Genomic DNA, 14,417 nt, shown 5'->3' with positions numbered 1-14,417 from the left:
GTGGATTCATGATGCAATCCAGATGTAGATGTTTTACATTGTTGTGCCGATTCATCCAGTATTTACAGGCTTTTGTAATTTCTGCGGCTCCTTCTCCCGCAAAATAACATTTAAAAAAACACAAAAACATGAAACAAAATCAAAGTTCACGGTAAATAAACACCCTATTGCCCCCAAAACGGAGGATTGAACCAATGGGACGAGATTTTCTATGGTTGTTCCGGAATTTGTGGAACTTCAGGACCACTTTGCAACGTATACCCAAATTTCCGATATTTTTTCCCGTACCTTTTGATTTCTTACCCGGATTTTTTCGAAATTACTTGTCCAATGCCCCGGCCCCGTGATACCCGACGGAAGTCCCGACGGAACATAAAATTGTAGTCCGAGCAAAATAGCCAGCAGTAACACAAACAAACAAAGTACTCCAGTATGGCGGTTTTCGATGTGATCATTCATGACAATATTTCAGACCTGCAGGATTTGTTACAGTCCAATCCAAAATGTGCCAACTCAGTAGGATGGCACGGACTGACTCCTCTGCACCAAGCAGTGTTGAAAAACAACCAAGAAATAGTAAATATGTTGCTAGAATACGATGCAAACTTGAACCAACCAAATTCGTTCGGAGAGACTCCGTTTCACTTCGCCTGTCAAACGGCTTCTTTGCATTGTGTGAACAAGTTTGTGGAGATTGGAGCTGACTTGAGAGCAGAAGACAGCGCTGGTAGAACATGCATTCACCACGCTGCGAAAGGCGGATCTGTGTAAGTGAGCTCATAAAGTAGGTAGATTGGTTACTTTTAGGTAATAGCAGTTAATAGCAAATGTGCCACCAACGGAAACAAAAGAACCCTTTTTTGACAGCCAAAAGAGCATAGCTAAACTGGAAACACATGTCGTGGAAAGGGCAGAACGAATGTTTTTTGACAAAAATTCAGCTGTTGATCTGGTCGATTTGATCCTCGTGATCAAACACCCCTTCTGGATACATGTACTTTAGTTATTTATTATTTTTAACACTTTATTTTATTTTGTAGATCAAAGCTTCATTACTTGGTAGCTTGTGGTGCGAGTTTGAAGAAAAGGGATAACAGGTGCAAGATAAAAAAAATATTTGCATTTATGCCATAGGGCATCTTACAAAATGACAGGTCTTAAGTGTTAAATCATTGGTTTGTCATTGAAGTAATTAGCTCTAGAAGTATTGAAAGGTTCCCAGAAACATTGTGAATAATAAGATATGGGACAGTTGAGTTTAACCAACCTGCATGAAAGAACTTTCCCTTTGTTTGTTTTAGAGGTATGACGGCACTGCATGTAGCAGCAGAACTTGGCCATGTTAGAGTCTGTGAATACCTCCTGCGCAATAAGGTGAGATATATGCCACGTACACTGCCTATTCCTTGCTCCAATAGCTTGAAAAGAAGCTTCTTCTACAGTGTATAATGCATTTAAATTTACTGAATGTTAAAACATTAACTCTAATTAAGTCCTAAGGACTCCAGCAAGGCATATTTAAATGCTGTCATAAAGTTCTTTAATGATGAAGAAATCAGTGGCAAGCTTAACGAGGACTATGATGAGGGCAATGACGTGGTTAATGATTTTCCAATGATTTTGATAATGATTGTAAGTTTTGACGATAGTGGAGAGTGGAGATGATGAGGATGAGTTGGTTAACCTTTTCAGCCCCGTGGGGTTCCCCATTGACGAGTAAAATCGTCTGGCGTTAGACAGAGTAAAATCTATAAGTGGCACTATTGGTAGTGAAAGGGTTAATGGGGACATAGTTTTTGAGCGAATCTAGCGGCTGTTAACCCTTTCAGCCCCGTGGGGTTCCCCATTGACGAGTAAAATCGTCTGGCGTAAGACATAGTAAAATCTATAAGTGGCACTATTGGGAGTGAAAGGGTTAAGAATCAGGAGAAGGAATTAGGTAATGTCACGAGGACAATAACCACGATGAACAAGAGAATAAAAACAAAGATGGTGCTGGTGATTATGATTATGAGCTTGACATTATGGCAATGGCATAGAAAATGACAACATCGTCATGGATCTCTTCTTTGAGAATTTGAGAAGTTCACTTTTTGCAAAGAATAGTGGAGTTTAAATTAAGACCGCAATAGATTAAATCAAGGTAGTAATGGAGGAGTATTTAAAACCAGGGCAAATACGAGCAAATGTAGTGGGCATCCAGCCTGGCTTACATGTACATGTACATTCGGGGCTTTATTTAATGCCTCCCAGTTGATGAAAGGACATCTTTAAAACATAAGTTTATTTCAGTCATGTGTTAATGAATGGATATATATCTTTTCCGTTCAGAGGTTTGCTCCTGATGTAAAAGACAGTGCAAACACAACACCACTGCACTTAGCAGCTAAGTATGCCCACTGGTGAGCTCCTTTCATTGTACGTTGTCTCCTTCTGCTTCGGCAAAAGAAAAATTGAGAATCACCTTATGCTAGGTAGCTTAAGCATGGGATGAGTTTAAGACATGGACAGCAACCAGAGGAGAACATTTCACGTGCCAGGACATTATAGTTGCCCAGATTTTTAAAGTGTCCATAACCCCAAAATGTTTTTTCGCTAAAATGAATCTTTGCACCTGTTCGAGACGCATTGCGGCCATTTTTTCCTTTTTCTAACAAATCCTGCCATTTTATAGTCTTCGAAAGTTGCGAAAATCCAAGCATCTTTTGTTCACGACCGAGGCAGAAGGGGAGTGGGTCTATTCCTGTTTTTACGTCACAATCTACTTTGCATGCATTTTTACAAAGAGTTAATGCAATGTAAATCAGTTTGTGACGTAAAAACAGGAATAGACCCACTCCCCTTCTCACTCGGTCGTGACCAAAAGATGCTTGGATTTTCTCAACTTTCGAAGCCTCTGAAATGGCAGGATTTGTTAGAAAAAGGAAAAAATAGCTGCCATGCGTTTCGAACAGGTGCAAAGATTCATTTTAGTGAAAAAAATATTTTTGGGTTATGGGCACTTTAAACTAATCATCTCCAATGGAGAAAAGATACTGAGCAACACAGATGTGGTTGTGGGAGGACAAATTAAAAGGCAAACCAGCTTACTTCCAGTTGCCAACCATGTCTCAAAAGCGTTCTGTGATTAAGCTCCATATTGCAATCTTACTGCATCTTGGGAAAGAACTGCAGATGCTGTAGAGCAAAAGTTGGGATCACCTTGCAAGGCAAGGAAATGATTTTTGTGACATAAACCTCCATGTAGTTAATTTAATGGCCTTAACATCCACAAGTCTTTTGTAGCTCAATGTTGAGGCATCCAAATCAGTAATCAGTCCTCGGTTTGACTCTCGTTAGAATCACTCATTCCCAGACTTTTTCTAGAGGGTTGCTGTGTTGTGCACTGTATTTACATGTATAACCTCTGGGCCCTGATACAACACTTGCATCAAGGCAGGTACAAAGTCGGTTTGGATCAACTTGGATTGCTCATCTTGGATCAACGTAAAAAAAATGTAAGGCCTCTCGAAATCACCCAAGCTGTAAAGCTAACCTTGGTGAAATCAGGGCAAACATTGAATAGTTTTGGTTTACAAAAACGTCTTTTGCTCGATCCAAGGTGAACAATCCCAGTTGATCCAGTGCAACTTTTCTACCTGCCCCTTGCATCATACATAAGGTGGGAGATTACAAAACCTATACACTCTCTTCTGTTCTTTCTTCCCCAATATGTCATGCTCTATGGACTAGGGTAAATGCAGTCAAGCTCTCGAATCATCAGAGGTGTTACTACATGTACATTATAAATAATTCCATGTGAATTCATCATGTCTTTAGTGAAGTGGCTTGGGCCCTTGAGAGTAGAAGCACATTATCAATGATTAATGTTGAAGATGCTATGAAGAAGTCACCTGTAGACTATGCAGGGGAAGGAAAAACTCCCAGGTGAAGTAGTAAAAGACAGATTTTGAATTGATTTCTTTGGAGTGTCATGAAAAATAATTCTTGTTTTCAAGGGAACGCTCATTTACAATCTCAACATGTTGGTGAGGGTACAAGGATTTAAAGCATTGCACTTATGTCTAGAAAATGCAAGAGATCCAGGGCCAGTTCCTTGAAGCCTGGTTACTGCTAACTGTTGGTTAAGAGTTATCAAGACCTATAGGTTGCCATGGTATTTAACGCTGGTTAGCGCTGACCATGCTTTGAGCAACCCCGGGTCGGAAAAATAACAAATCAGAAATTGTGAGAACTATTTGACGAAAATACCACCAACAGGAATATGCAGAAGATAATAGGAAAGGGTCCCTCACAGATGAAGCAAAAACTACCCAAATAACAGATGAACTGAAAATATTAAATTACTCTCGTAATTAAAATGGTAAGAGCAATAAGAGCAAGAAGAGAAATTTTAAGAGCCAGAAGTCTGGCTACTTAGCCAAGTGCTGGAGCCTCACTCAAACCTGAAACCTGTAAGAATTGTTTGAAGGCAGTAAACTGTCAGTTAATTACTGTTTTTGGCCATTCTAATACATGCAATTACTAATGGATAACAATTGCTGTTTCTTTCTCTCTGGAAGGTAGCAAAAATAGCAAATCAATGCGAAGTCTAGAGGACAAGTCTTTAGAAAACTAACAAAAGTAACAAGAACAAAAAAATACATGAGTGTAACTAAACATCATTCTGCTCTTGTTTGCAGCACCACATGCTGTTAAGGTCATAAGATTTTCTGGTCATTTGAAACATTTAATGGTACAAGCCCAGTAGCTTGTTTCAAAATGACAGTTGTTGACCATTAATTTGTATTTATAGGGTTTTGACTTCTTTCCCCTCAACAGACATTTATAGCTTCAGAGACATCTCAAATACTGGAGAGCCAGTCGCTGCCACCCACCTGTCCCCCAAGCACTTGGATGCCCTGGTTTATGCTTCTATTACAAGTCTCCTTCATGTGGAATTCTACTCATTGCTTTGACTTCTTTCCCCTCAACAGACATTTATGGCTTCAGAGACATCTCAAATACTGGAAAGCCAGTCGCTGTCCACCCACCCGTCCTCCAAGCGCTTGGATGCCCTGGTTTATGCTTCTATTGTCTCCTTCATGTGGAATTCTACTCATTGTACAAGCATTCAATCACCTCTCAGCTTTCTTTGCCGTGTTTTCAACAGTGGCAATCATTGTGTTCTCCAATTTATGGTTGTTCTCCCAGCACAGAATGCGGCACATTTCTGGACTTCAGAATCCAGCATTTGCTGGGTTTTTCTTTGGATTAATAACACAAAGCTTGCTTTGTTATTTTTTGTATTTGGTACCTCATATCCTTTGAAATACATGGCAAATGTAATTGAATAATTACACGAAGCTGTGTACTAGCCAGTTAGGTCACATTTAATTTTGGGTTTATGTCTGATTGGTCAAATGATTTTTTTTTTTTACCAATCACTAATCACAAGAATACATTAGCAAATCTTGTGGCCCTCAACCAAAAATTGTTCATTAGCAATTCTACCAAGAGGTTCATTGCAGAATACCTTAACGTTTTGTAAAGCTTTGGCCGGAGTTTTTGTGGACATTTCTTGCAGTCATCCTATTGATTTTCACCTCAATAAGTTTAAGGTTTGTGAAGTGCAAATATCTTATTATTTTACTGACTTTTTTCTTCATTTCCTGGTAGAGACAAGTCTGTTTAAAAAAGACTCCGTCCTAATTTTTTTCCTCAATCTATGACATGGTTATACTTGACCGTAAATCCATGACCAGGGAAGAATGGAGTGCTCTGAACTCTGACGAAGGGGCTAACAGTCAGAATGTCAGCCATTTTATCTTTTCACGGTATCAATTCGACTTGTATCAAATCGTTTAATAAAACCAACTCGTCGTGCTCCAAACATTTGTTGAACCCATGCCCTTCCGATAACTTGTGCAGACCTGCGGCCCTAGCCACTAAGCTACAGGAAGAAACTTTCATCATCATGTTTACTTTTTTCAGAGAGCTTTTCTCGGACCCTGGCATTGTAAAGTACAACAGAATCTCAGACACTGGGGAGACACTGGTGAGGGTTGCTCTGTAATGGTTTGAATTTGCACCACAAGGGGTTTAAATAGACTGTTGTGTGACACAAATAAAATGGTCACTCATTGTAGATACGTGTTCAAATAAACCAATCATGAAAGAATTGTGTATTTGAGGTGCGGTTTATAAACAACAGCCTTGCACTTCATGTAATGTTTAAAAAACGAGCAGTAGCGTTTTATCGGGTTTAAAAACACGAGGCATAGCCGAGTAATTTTGGGAGTCCAAACAAAGGTTCAAATTGTGAGGGGAAGATATTATCATACAAGAAAAACAAACTATGCCTTATCAGTATTCTTTAGATGAGGAGTGTTTTCTCGGGATATGAAGCTCATGAACGTGACGTTTTATCTGTGTTTTGGTATGCTGTTAGGCTCATGAATTATTAATGAGTTTTTGAATAGACAATTTGAGCAATTGTTACTTTATAGACACCTGAAAATCCGCCTAAATTTTTCTGGTATCTGTAAAGTAAAAATTGCTTAAATTGTCATGTGAAGTGTGAGGATCAGTTCTATCTTTCGTAAACCAATCATCTTTCATCAAACTCGTGCAGCCTGTCCTATGTGCGAGTGTCAAGTATTTATGAGTCAATGAGTCAATGAGTCATGAGTCAAGGAGTCAACGAGTTAGTGCAGTTAATTAAACCATAAAATGAAAGCTAAAATTTCAGATAGTGCCTAGGCCTAATCACTGAAACAAGGGCTTAGGCTTAATCAACAAATTATTGCTATATTGACTGACTCTCAGTCTCTCATGACTCATGACTCATTGACTTATTGACTCATTTGACTCATAAAACATGCGTTCTCCCTATGTGCATGCCAACAAGGAGAGCAATAATTGTTTTGTTTGTTTTTTTTTTTTCCTTAGAAAGGGCGGGCAGAACCTTTTCTCGGCACATTAACATATCAACTAAAAGAACTCAACCCCGTTTTTTTCATTTTGTATGCAGACAATTCTTGATGTTGCAAAAGGTGTGATATCAGAAGACGATTTCTGTTGGGTTTGTGAGGTAGGTACTTAAACGCGGGTAAGTTTTAGTAAGTGTACTCTCTAGTCTGTAGTATTTGGCGTATAGAGCGGTTTTCAATTGAGTGTCGAAAGTAATTAGTGAATTGCATTGGTTTTGCATTACTTCACTCAGTGATTGGTTCAAAATTCTTGCGCCACTTTTTCAACCAATGTGTGGTTCCAGAAAATATCCATACCCCCACCACGGAAGACTTTTTGATTTGCACCCCCCTCCCCCCAGGATTGATGACCCCCCTCCCCTCAGGAATTTCCAGAATTTTCTTACTTATAAAAATGAAAGTGAATTAGTTAAGTAATTACGGTAGAATTTTATTACAAGAGTGTAAACATTAAGGTTAACTTTTAGAAAAACATAACGCTTTGTTAAGCTCATTATCCAGCTAAACTTTTAGCTTGTGCGCTATCAACTTTGCAAAGCTTAAACATTTGGGTTGCACGTCGACTGTTTCACGTTTTTGTGCGAACTTCGATGAGAACATTTCACTCGCTTAAACAACTTCGCAAACCATAGTAAATAAAACAGAAACTTACAAGGTTCCTTTGCCTACACGTTTTGTCAGTTTCTTCAGGTTGATTCTTTAATATTTAGGGACCACACATTGACGCGGTAGGTTTCGTGAACATTATCACAAAGGCGATTGTTTTACGATTGACGCCAAAATAATCCATCTTATTTGTAAATTTAGATATGGCAATTTATGTGCAGTCTTCAAATTTACTGACTCTCCAGCAGTTCTTCTCGCCGGTACATGACACACAGCCTCACTGTTGCTTGCCTTTGAGCCACGGATGGAATCGAGAGGGCGACTGTTATTGTTTTTGGCGCGATTTACTTCCTCCAATGAGTAGTCAAACTCCTGTTTTAGAATTTCTAGTTTGACACAATGAACTGAACCTCAACAATCGTTTCCCGAGGCCGCAATAAATATTGCGTTTACTCAAAGAAGAGAAAACTTGACTCCCGGTTCCTGTCTGTGGTCTAAATGCCACCCACAAAAAAGAAAATGTCCTTGCACGCAAGCGTTGAGATGGTGGGAACTTGTGTCTTATCGCATTTTCAATGAGTTACTACCCCCAGTAAAACATAAAATTATCCTATCAAAAATGTGTTTACTGCATGTGAAGGTAGCGAAAAGTGGTACTCAAGTGAACGGAAGTGTTGGTTGGACGAAAAAGAGACAAAGCTGGAAGTCTGGGGCCGAGACTCCAGTTGAGACCACCATTTTGAATGGTTTGAATGCGTCTGAAATGAAAGACACATTGTTCTTAGCTTCGGGAGATTGTAGCGCAAGCTAACTCAAAGAAAAACAGAAACATTGAAGCTAATAGTATTAACTTTATCTCAAAACTGACTTTTGTTTCAAAACATCATCCGATAGTGTGTTTTGTGTTTCAGATCGATCGAATGTTGCTTTCAATGGTTTGTATGTGGTTCATGACCCTTTGGAAAAGTAGTTTCCCACGAAACCCCCCTACCCCTTGGAAATTACTGCCCTTTAACCCCCGCTCTCCCTCGGAATTTCCAATGGTCTTCCGTGGTGGGGGTATGGATATTTTCTGGAACCACACAATCACAAGTAAAACCAAATCCAATCTTGGCTCGCACGTTCACATTTTTCTGCGCTTTGTGTCGGCTACGTGTAATTACTTCGAATTTTGATTTGTTTACTGGATTGTCCCTGTCCTTTTTTGTTGGCCAAAGTAATTTTTTTGGTTTTGGTTTTACGACACTCAGTTGAAACTCTCTCTATTGGCATAAACCAAGTAGTTTTGTTTTTATTGCTATTAAGTATTTTTTCATCTTTCGACGCATAAAGCGGTGAGTAAAAGAAAGAGATTTCTTCTTGTGATGCTAAACCATAGGCGAGAGGATAAATTCCCCATTCATAGTGTATCCACCTTTGCGGTTCGGTGAATGATTGTGATCTCATTCATCCTCATAAGATGTGTTTTCCACTGACTAGCTAATCCCATTGTAGGCTGTAATAAAGAGGGGCCCTGTTAAAATGAATGGCTTTCTTTCCTCCTTCCCTTAAGAAAACCGCCGTATAGACTAGATCATTGCAATACCCTAATTGACGCTGCAAAGAAAGGTTAAATTCGAGTGGCCCTTTAAAAAGGAAGAGAACTCTCTTGCCCCTCTCCCGTTGGAAAACCGGAGTACCCTAGAAAAAATATCTCTGATCAGAGTGCAGAATCAAGAACAAATTCAACCCACAAGTGATTCCCAGTTTGGATTCAAACTCGGATCAAATTGTGACAGCTTCACCAACTCTATTTTCTTGGGATCTCGAGGGGTTTTCACTTTGAGACTGTAGCTACGTTGTGTCTCTGTTATTAATGTCATGTATAATTTCTTCCTCAGATTGTTATGCCCAAGCTCACAAAACATTGTCGTCTCTGTAATGCTTGTATGCTGAGTTTAGATCATCATTGTTTGTTTCTAACACGCTGTGTGGCGTGCAACAATCACCGATCCTTTGTGTTGTTCATGATAGAAATTTTGCTGGCAAATGCATTTTTTGTGAGAGCAGCATCATCTTGTAAGTGTTTACTTGCTCGTTAATTACTTTTCTGTTTTATCATTCCTTTTGAAAACTGAGTGTAATGGATGCATGTAATACTTACTCATTGTCGAATAAATTGTCGTATGAAAGGTGATTAGTATTTTGTCTCCAACTTACAGAATTGTCATTCATCATTAACTAGATTTTGTAAACAGTTAACTTCATCGGGATTTTGAGGGGCACTGGTGTAAGTGACCTGAACACTGTGTTTGTGTCGATTATTTTTATTTTTTACTTCGTCGCCAAGTGTAGGTTTGATGTCCAAGACATCGAAACGCTTTCACTGTTAGCAGGTACCGTATCTCCCAGATGGTACTTGCACCCATCAGATATGTCCAGAAATACAAGTTTTCTAATAAGCACTCCACTTGAACTAGTTTTTTTTCCCCAACAGATTTTAATTTGAAAGTGTCCATAGGAGAGTCATCTTCGTTTGGAGTAAGTACATGTCTTCAGTTTTTAGTTTCTTTACTAGAAGCACATGGCCTTGAAGCGTGTAACTTGCATCTCTTTTCCTTGCAACAAAGCTGGGGATTTTAAGAAACCAATTTTATGCCCAAATATGGACAAAAACAAGGTCGAAGCTGCATGCGCGGGAAAATGCACGAGCTACGTTACATCCAAATAAGGACAATTTTAAACTAAAAAGACCCAGCTTTGAACCAAGTTAAACGCTTCAAGGTCACGAGGTTCTTTCTTTACGTAATGAAGTAACTTAAGAATGTTGATGATTGACCCGCCTCGAATAGCAAATCTGCTATCTGTGGGTCAACCTAAACTTATTAATTTTTGTAATGAGAAATAAAGTGAAGTGTGTGTGTGTGTGTGTAAGTGCATTTGTACTTACAATGTCATTTTTCCCCTTCAGGGAGCCATGGGACAGGATATCTACGTCTCAGTTCTTTTTGTCACCAACTGTTTTGGACTTTTCTACGTCTTATTTGTAAGTGGTTTCGGAGAATTGTTCTCTTCAAAGGACTGTACGGTCTTTTTTTTTTATGATACATGAAGTGCAAATTTCTGGAAATTCAGTTCAGTACTTGGTAGCAAATTTGTTTTGTTTGCCTTTTTTAGTTAACACTTTTCCAGTTCAAGGTTATAAGCGACGGAGGAACCACGTATTATTCTTCAGATGGACGTGCAATGCACAGGTCAGCTCCATTGGACTAGACCTCTTTGCAGATAAGGCGATCATTTTGATTTCTGTAATTTGCCCCCTGAGCATCCCATAATGTCTTTCGAAACAATAGAAATCAAAATGGCCGCCGTATCTGCAAGAAGGTCTATTTTCATGGGTTTCTTTGGTCGATTTCATCGACAGACTCAACTCGTTTGAGTTGTCACACTTAAGGATTTCATCCCCTTAAAAAAAGCAAAAACCTATTTTCAAAGCACCAGAGAAAAGCACTGCTTAAGAGGTTTCATTTCAATGATTTGGTTAAATTCTTTGCTACAAAAGGAGAAGAAATCAAAGTGAGAACTACCTTTGCATAATAAGCGGCCTCACTGAAAAGTATCGGCTACTTTCGATATTAAAATTCAGCTTGAAAGAGAGGTTTAGAGGACAAAGATAAAGGAAAGTGGATGATACGTCGAAAAGTTTCACATTCATTCCAACGTGTATCTATTGTTTTTGTGCCCTCTACCTTGCTATCAAGTTGAATATTGATATTTTGAAAATGGCCTGTTGCCACGTAACTTTCATTTAAATGGTCAGTTCAACTATAAAAAATCAACTGGACAAACTTTAATGTATGTAACAACTACGCTGTTTATTTTGTTCATAAGCAACAGTGGAAATAATATCAGGAATTGGAATTTTTTTTCCTCTCCAATACAGAACCTGGAAAAAACTCAGGAGCTTTACAGGAGTACCTTGGTCCCAAAGGATGAAGATTTTTTCCCAATTTCTTCTCGGCGAATATTCGTTTTATAAGAAAATGATGAAGGAGCAAGCCCATCAGTTGGTCTGAGCACTGAGTTACAGCGAGGCTTTTTGCGCTGTCTTCTGTTAGTATGAATAGAGAATAGAGACGAAAGGAGAAAAAAACGACGACATGGACAACTAAGAAAAACAAGAAGAAAGTGACGATCAAGAAGATGATACTAATAACAGTAGAAACGACGGGGATGTGTCTATGTTGACAATGATAATGATGATGATAGTGACATGTGATAATGAAGATTGCATGAGATGATAAGGATGAGGATGATAACCAGGAAAGCAATGACGATGGAGACAGTAGCGATGCGTCGGTGAAAAAAAGTTCGCTTGCAAATTTGATTGGCTCTCAGGTGGCGCCCGGTGGAAACGTCGCCTCCAAAAAATGCTCGCCACTTTTCGTTACGTTGGGACCTTCCATGAGCGGATATCTCTTTCGAGCAAAGTTCTTGCTCCTGTATTTAAGAAGTTGTTAACTTACAGTTACGGAAAGGCTCTTAACTAAATTAATAAATGGTGTAAATAGATAAGGTTGCGGCAGAAGGATGTGTAACTGAAAATCAGTGTTCCAGATAAGAGTCGGGTCTCGGGTCAATAACCCGACAAACAAGGCTTCCTGACCCGACAGATGAACTGTAAATATTCAGTTAAATGTTACAGCAAAATTAAAAAACGAAAGACAGACGTTTCTTAGCGAAAAAGTTTATTGTTTAACTCTGAAAGCGGCGAACGACTTGACATCCCGAAAGACGGCTGCGAAGGAGACTATATTCTTCCCCGTAGTTCATTCAATGTAAACAAAAACCTTGACACAAGGTGCTTACATGTATGTGTACCTTTGTGGTTAGCTAGCACGTGATCAATTTCTTCCTTTTGACAGAAAATCATGACCTTCCCCTTGCTTCCTAGAAGTCAGAGGCTGCAGAAATTTTGGTGTTTTTAGGATCGATTATCATGAATCTTTCGCTGAGAATTCAAAATTCAGAGTTTTTTACAAAGACTATGCTATTTTTTTCTTCATCTGTCTTTTGGCTTGCCTTTTATTTGGAACTCCCAGCTTTTGCGATACTTTGTGGTGCAAACGTAAAGCCAAAAAAGTTTTTACCTGGCATCAGATTAGACTGAGAAGAAGAGGAATTATGATGCGGAAACAACATGTTCAGTCCTTCCTTAGTGTGTAGAGCAAACGTTTGTTTAGTGCAACTGTAAAATATGCATGACGTACAGGAAAACGGCCGTCAGAGCAATTTGCAGTTAGATTTTTGTAGACCATTTCACTTAAAGAAGAAATAAGAGAGTTTTACTCAAGAGCGTGTTTTGTTATAGCAAGCAAGCAGACTCTTCCGTTGAAATGGCGCGCAGTTGAAATATAGCCCCAATTTTTCCGACCTATATTTCGTCCCCGCGCCATTTTCAAAGAGCCTGCTTGCAGGCTAGTTTTGTTATCTTTGCACTGAATTTATTACCAAAACTTAGAAAAGTAAAATTCAACGCGTGAACATGTGAGCCAAAGGGCCAATGCTGGCATGACGTCTGGGTGACCCCTCAAATGGTCTACATAACCCCCCACGTGAACAATTTAACTGGAACGCTGAAAACATGTCAATATTTAGGTTGTTTTATCCCCATTCTCTCCTTAATGCTTAACTAAATCACTAGCGAGTAGTAAGACAAAGACGTTAAGACTTAAGTGTTGTTATTGATTTTGTCGTACCGAATGAAACGTGAGAAATTGCCTTGCTCCGCAAGTATTTGTTGTTGGATTTATAAACTTGGATGATCGATCAGTAGTATTAAGACTTGCGGATGTAAAGCTGCAATCTGTTGCAAGGTCATTGGGCCAACTTGAACAAATCGTACGCTGTTCTGATGTTAAATATTTGTGCAGCTTTCAGCTCGTAAAAGTGATTACAACAGTGCATCTCGAATATTCAGAATATTTAATGTGGGCTACCCGATTGAGGGAAATCAAATCAAATTCTATTTGGAGGAGGCAATCTTTGCCTTGGGTTGGCTAGGAGCTTCTTTGAGAGGAATCAATGGAGCAATCCTTTGGTTTCGTATTTGAAATTGTCCACATTTTTACTGAATACTTGCAAGGAAAAGTGCTGCGACTTCGACTGGTAAAGTAATAGATCTCCAACTTGCGGGCGACTGAGTAGCCTGCGAGCAGGCTCTCTCTCTTCGGTGGGAGACTGAGTGCTACGCTGTATGTAATTCCATTGAAATGTCTTTTCTGTCAAAACAAGATGGACGACAGAGAGAACAAGGATGACAGCTTGAGACAATTTGTTGAGGACGCATGTAAAGCTCAGGCGCTTCAAGTGAGTGAAAAAATTATTGGAAAGATGTTTCACCTCTGCTTTATTTTAAACTTACTTGGAAAATAATCCAATACGCGTGATATCCACACATGCCAAGGGTTCTGCTCCCGGGTTCTGCTTCGTGATCACTTGTATTGGGAATCTCGATAACAAACTGAAAGTGATATTTACACGCAAAATTTCTCAAAAAACGGCCGCACTTTATTGTCGCGGTGACTTTCTCGCTTTTTGTGTGGTTATTTGCCTGATTGAATGCGATTTAAGCGACTTCTCAAATTCCCGGGTTGTCACTCGTACCCAAATAAAGGAAATTTGGTTTTATCAACGGAGTTGATAATGTAAATTGGCCACCGTACAGAGATTCTAAAAGCTGACGTTTCGAGCGTTAGCCCTTCGTCAGAGCGAATCGGTTCGCTCTGACGAAGGGCTAACGCTCGAAACGTCAGCTTTTAGAATCTCTGTACGGTGGCCAATTTACATTATCAACTCCGT

At 39.3% G+C, this 14,417-nt stretch overlaps 2 protein-coding genes across 2 annotated transcripts in view; both read left to right on the top strand.

The window, feature by feature from the left end:
* The first annotated feature begins 401 nt into the window (after positions 1-401).
* On the top strand, positions 402-12,308 carry LOC137985289 (putative ZDHHC-type palmitoyltransferase 6). Its single transcript, XM_068832858.1, has 14 exons — positions 402-767; positions 1,041-1,097; positions 1,302-1,374; positions 2,332-2,402; positions 3,820-3,927; positions 4,977-5,300; positions 5,532-5,600; positions 5,974-6,037; positions 7,013-7,072; positions 9,458-9,635; positions 10,054-10,097; positions 10,528-10,602; positions 10,734-10,810; positions 11,500-12,308. Exons 1-14 carry the CDS (start codon positions 433-435, stop codon positions 11,630-11,632), a joined length of 1,668 nt encoding a protein of 555 aa, XP_068688959.1. The 5' UTR covers positions 402-432; the 3' UTR covers positions 11,633-12,308.
* A 1,523-nt stretch (positions 12,309-13,831) lies between these two features.
* LOC137985046 (uncharacterized) overlaps positions 13,832-14,417 on the top strand; it is a 2,537-nt gene continuing 1,951 nt past the window's right edge. The window contains exon 1 of the mRNA XM_068832482.1: positions 13,832-13,925. Within this exon, the coding sequence (XP_068688583.1) occupies positions 13,851-13,925 (75 nt within the window). The 5' untranslated portion in view covers positions 13,832-13,850. The remainder of the gene's footprint in view (positions 13,926-14,417) is intronic.

The sequence above is a fragment of the Montipora foliosa genome, chromosome 14 (assembly GCF_036669935.1).
Source record: "Montipora foliosa isolate CH-2021 chromosome 14, ASM3666993v2, whole genome shotgun sequence".
Taxonomy (NCBI): Eukaryota; Metazoa; Cnidaria; class Anthozoa; order Scleractinia; family Acroporidae; genus Montipora; species Montipora foliosa.
Note: the sequence above shows the minus strand (reverse complement) of the source record. Positions and strands in the feature narration are given on the sequence as shown.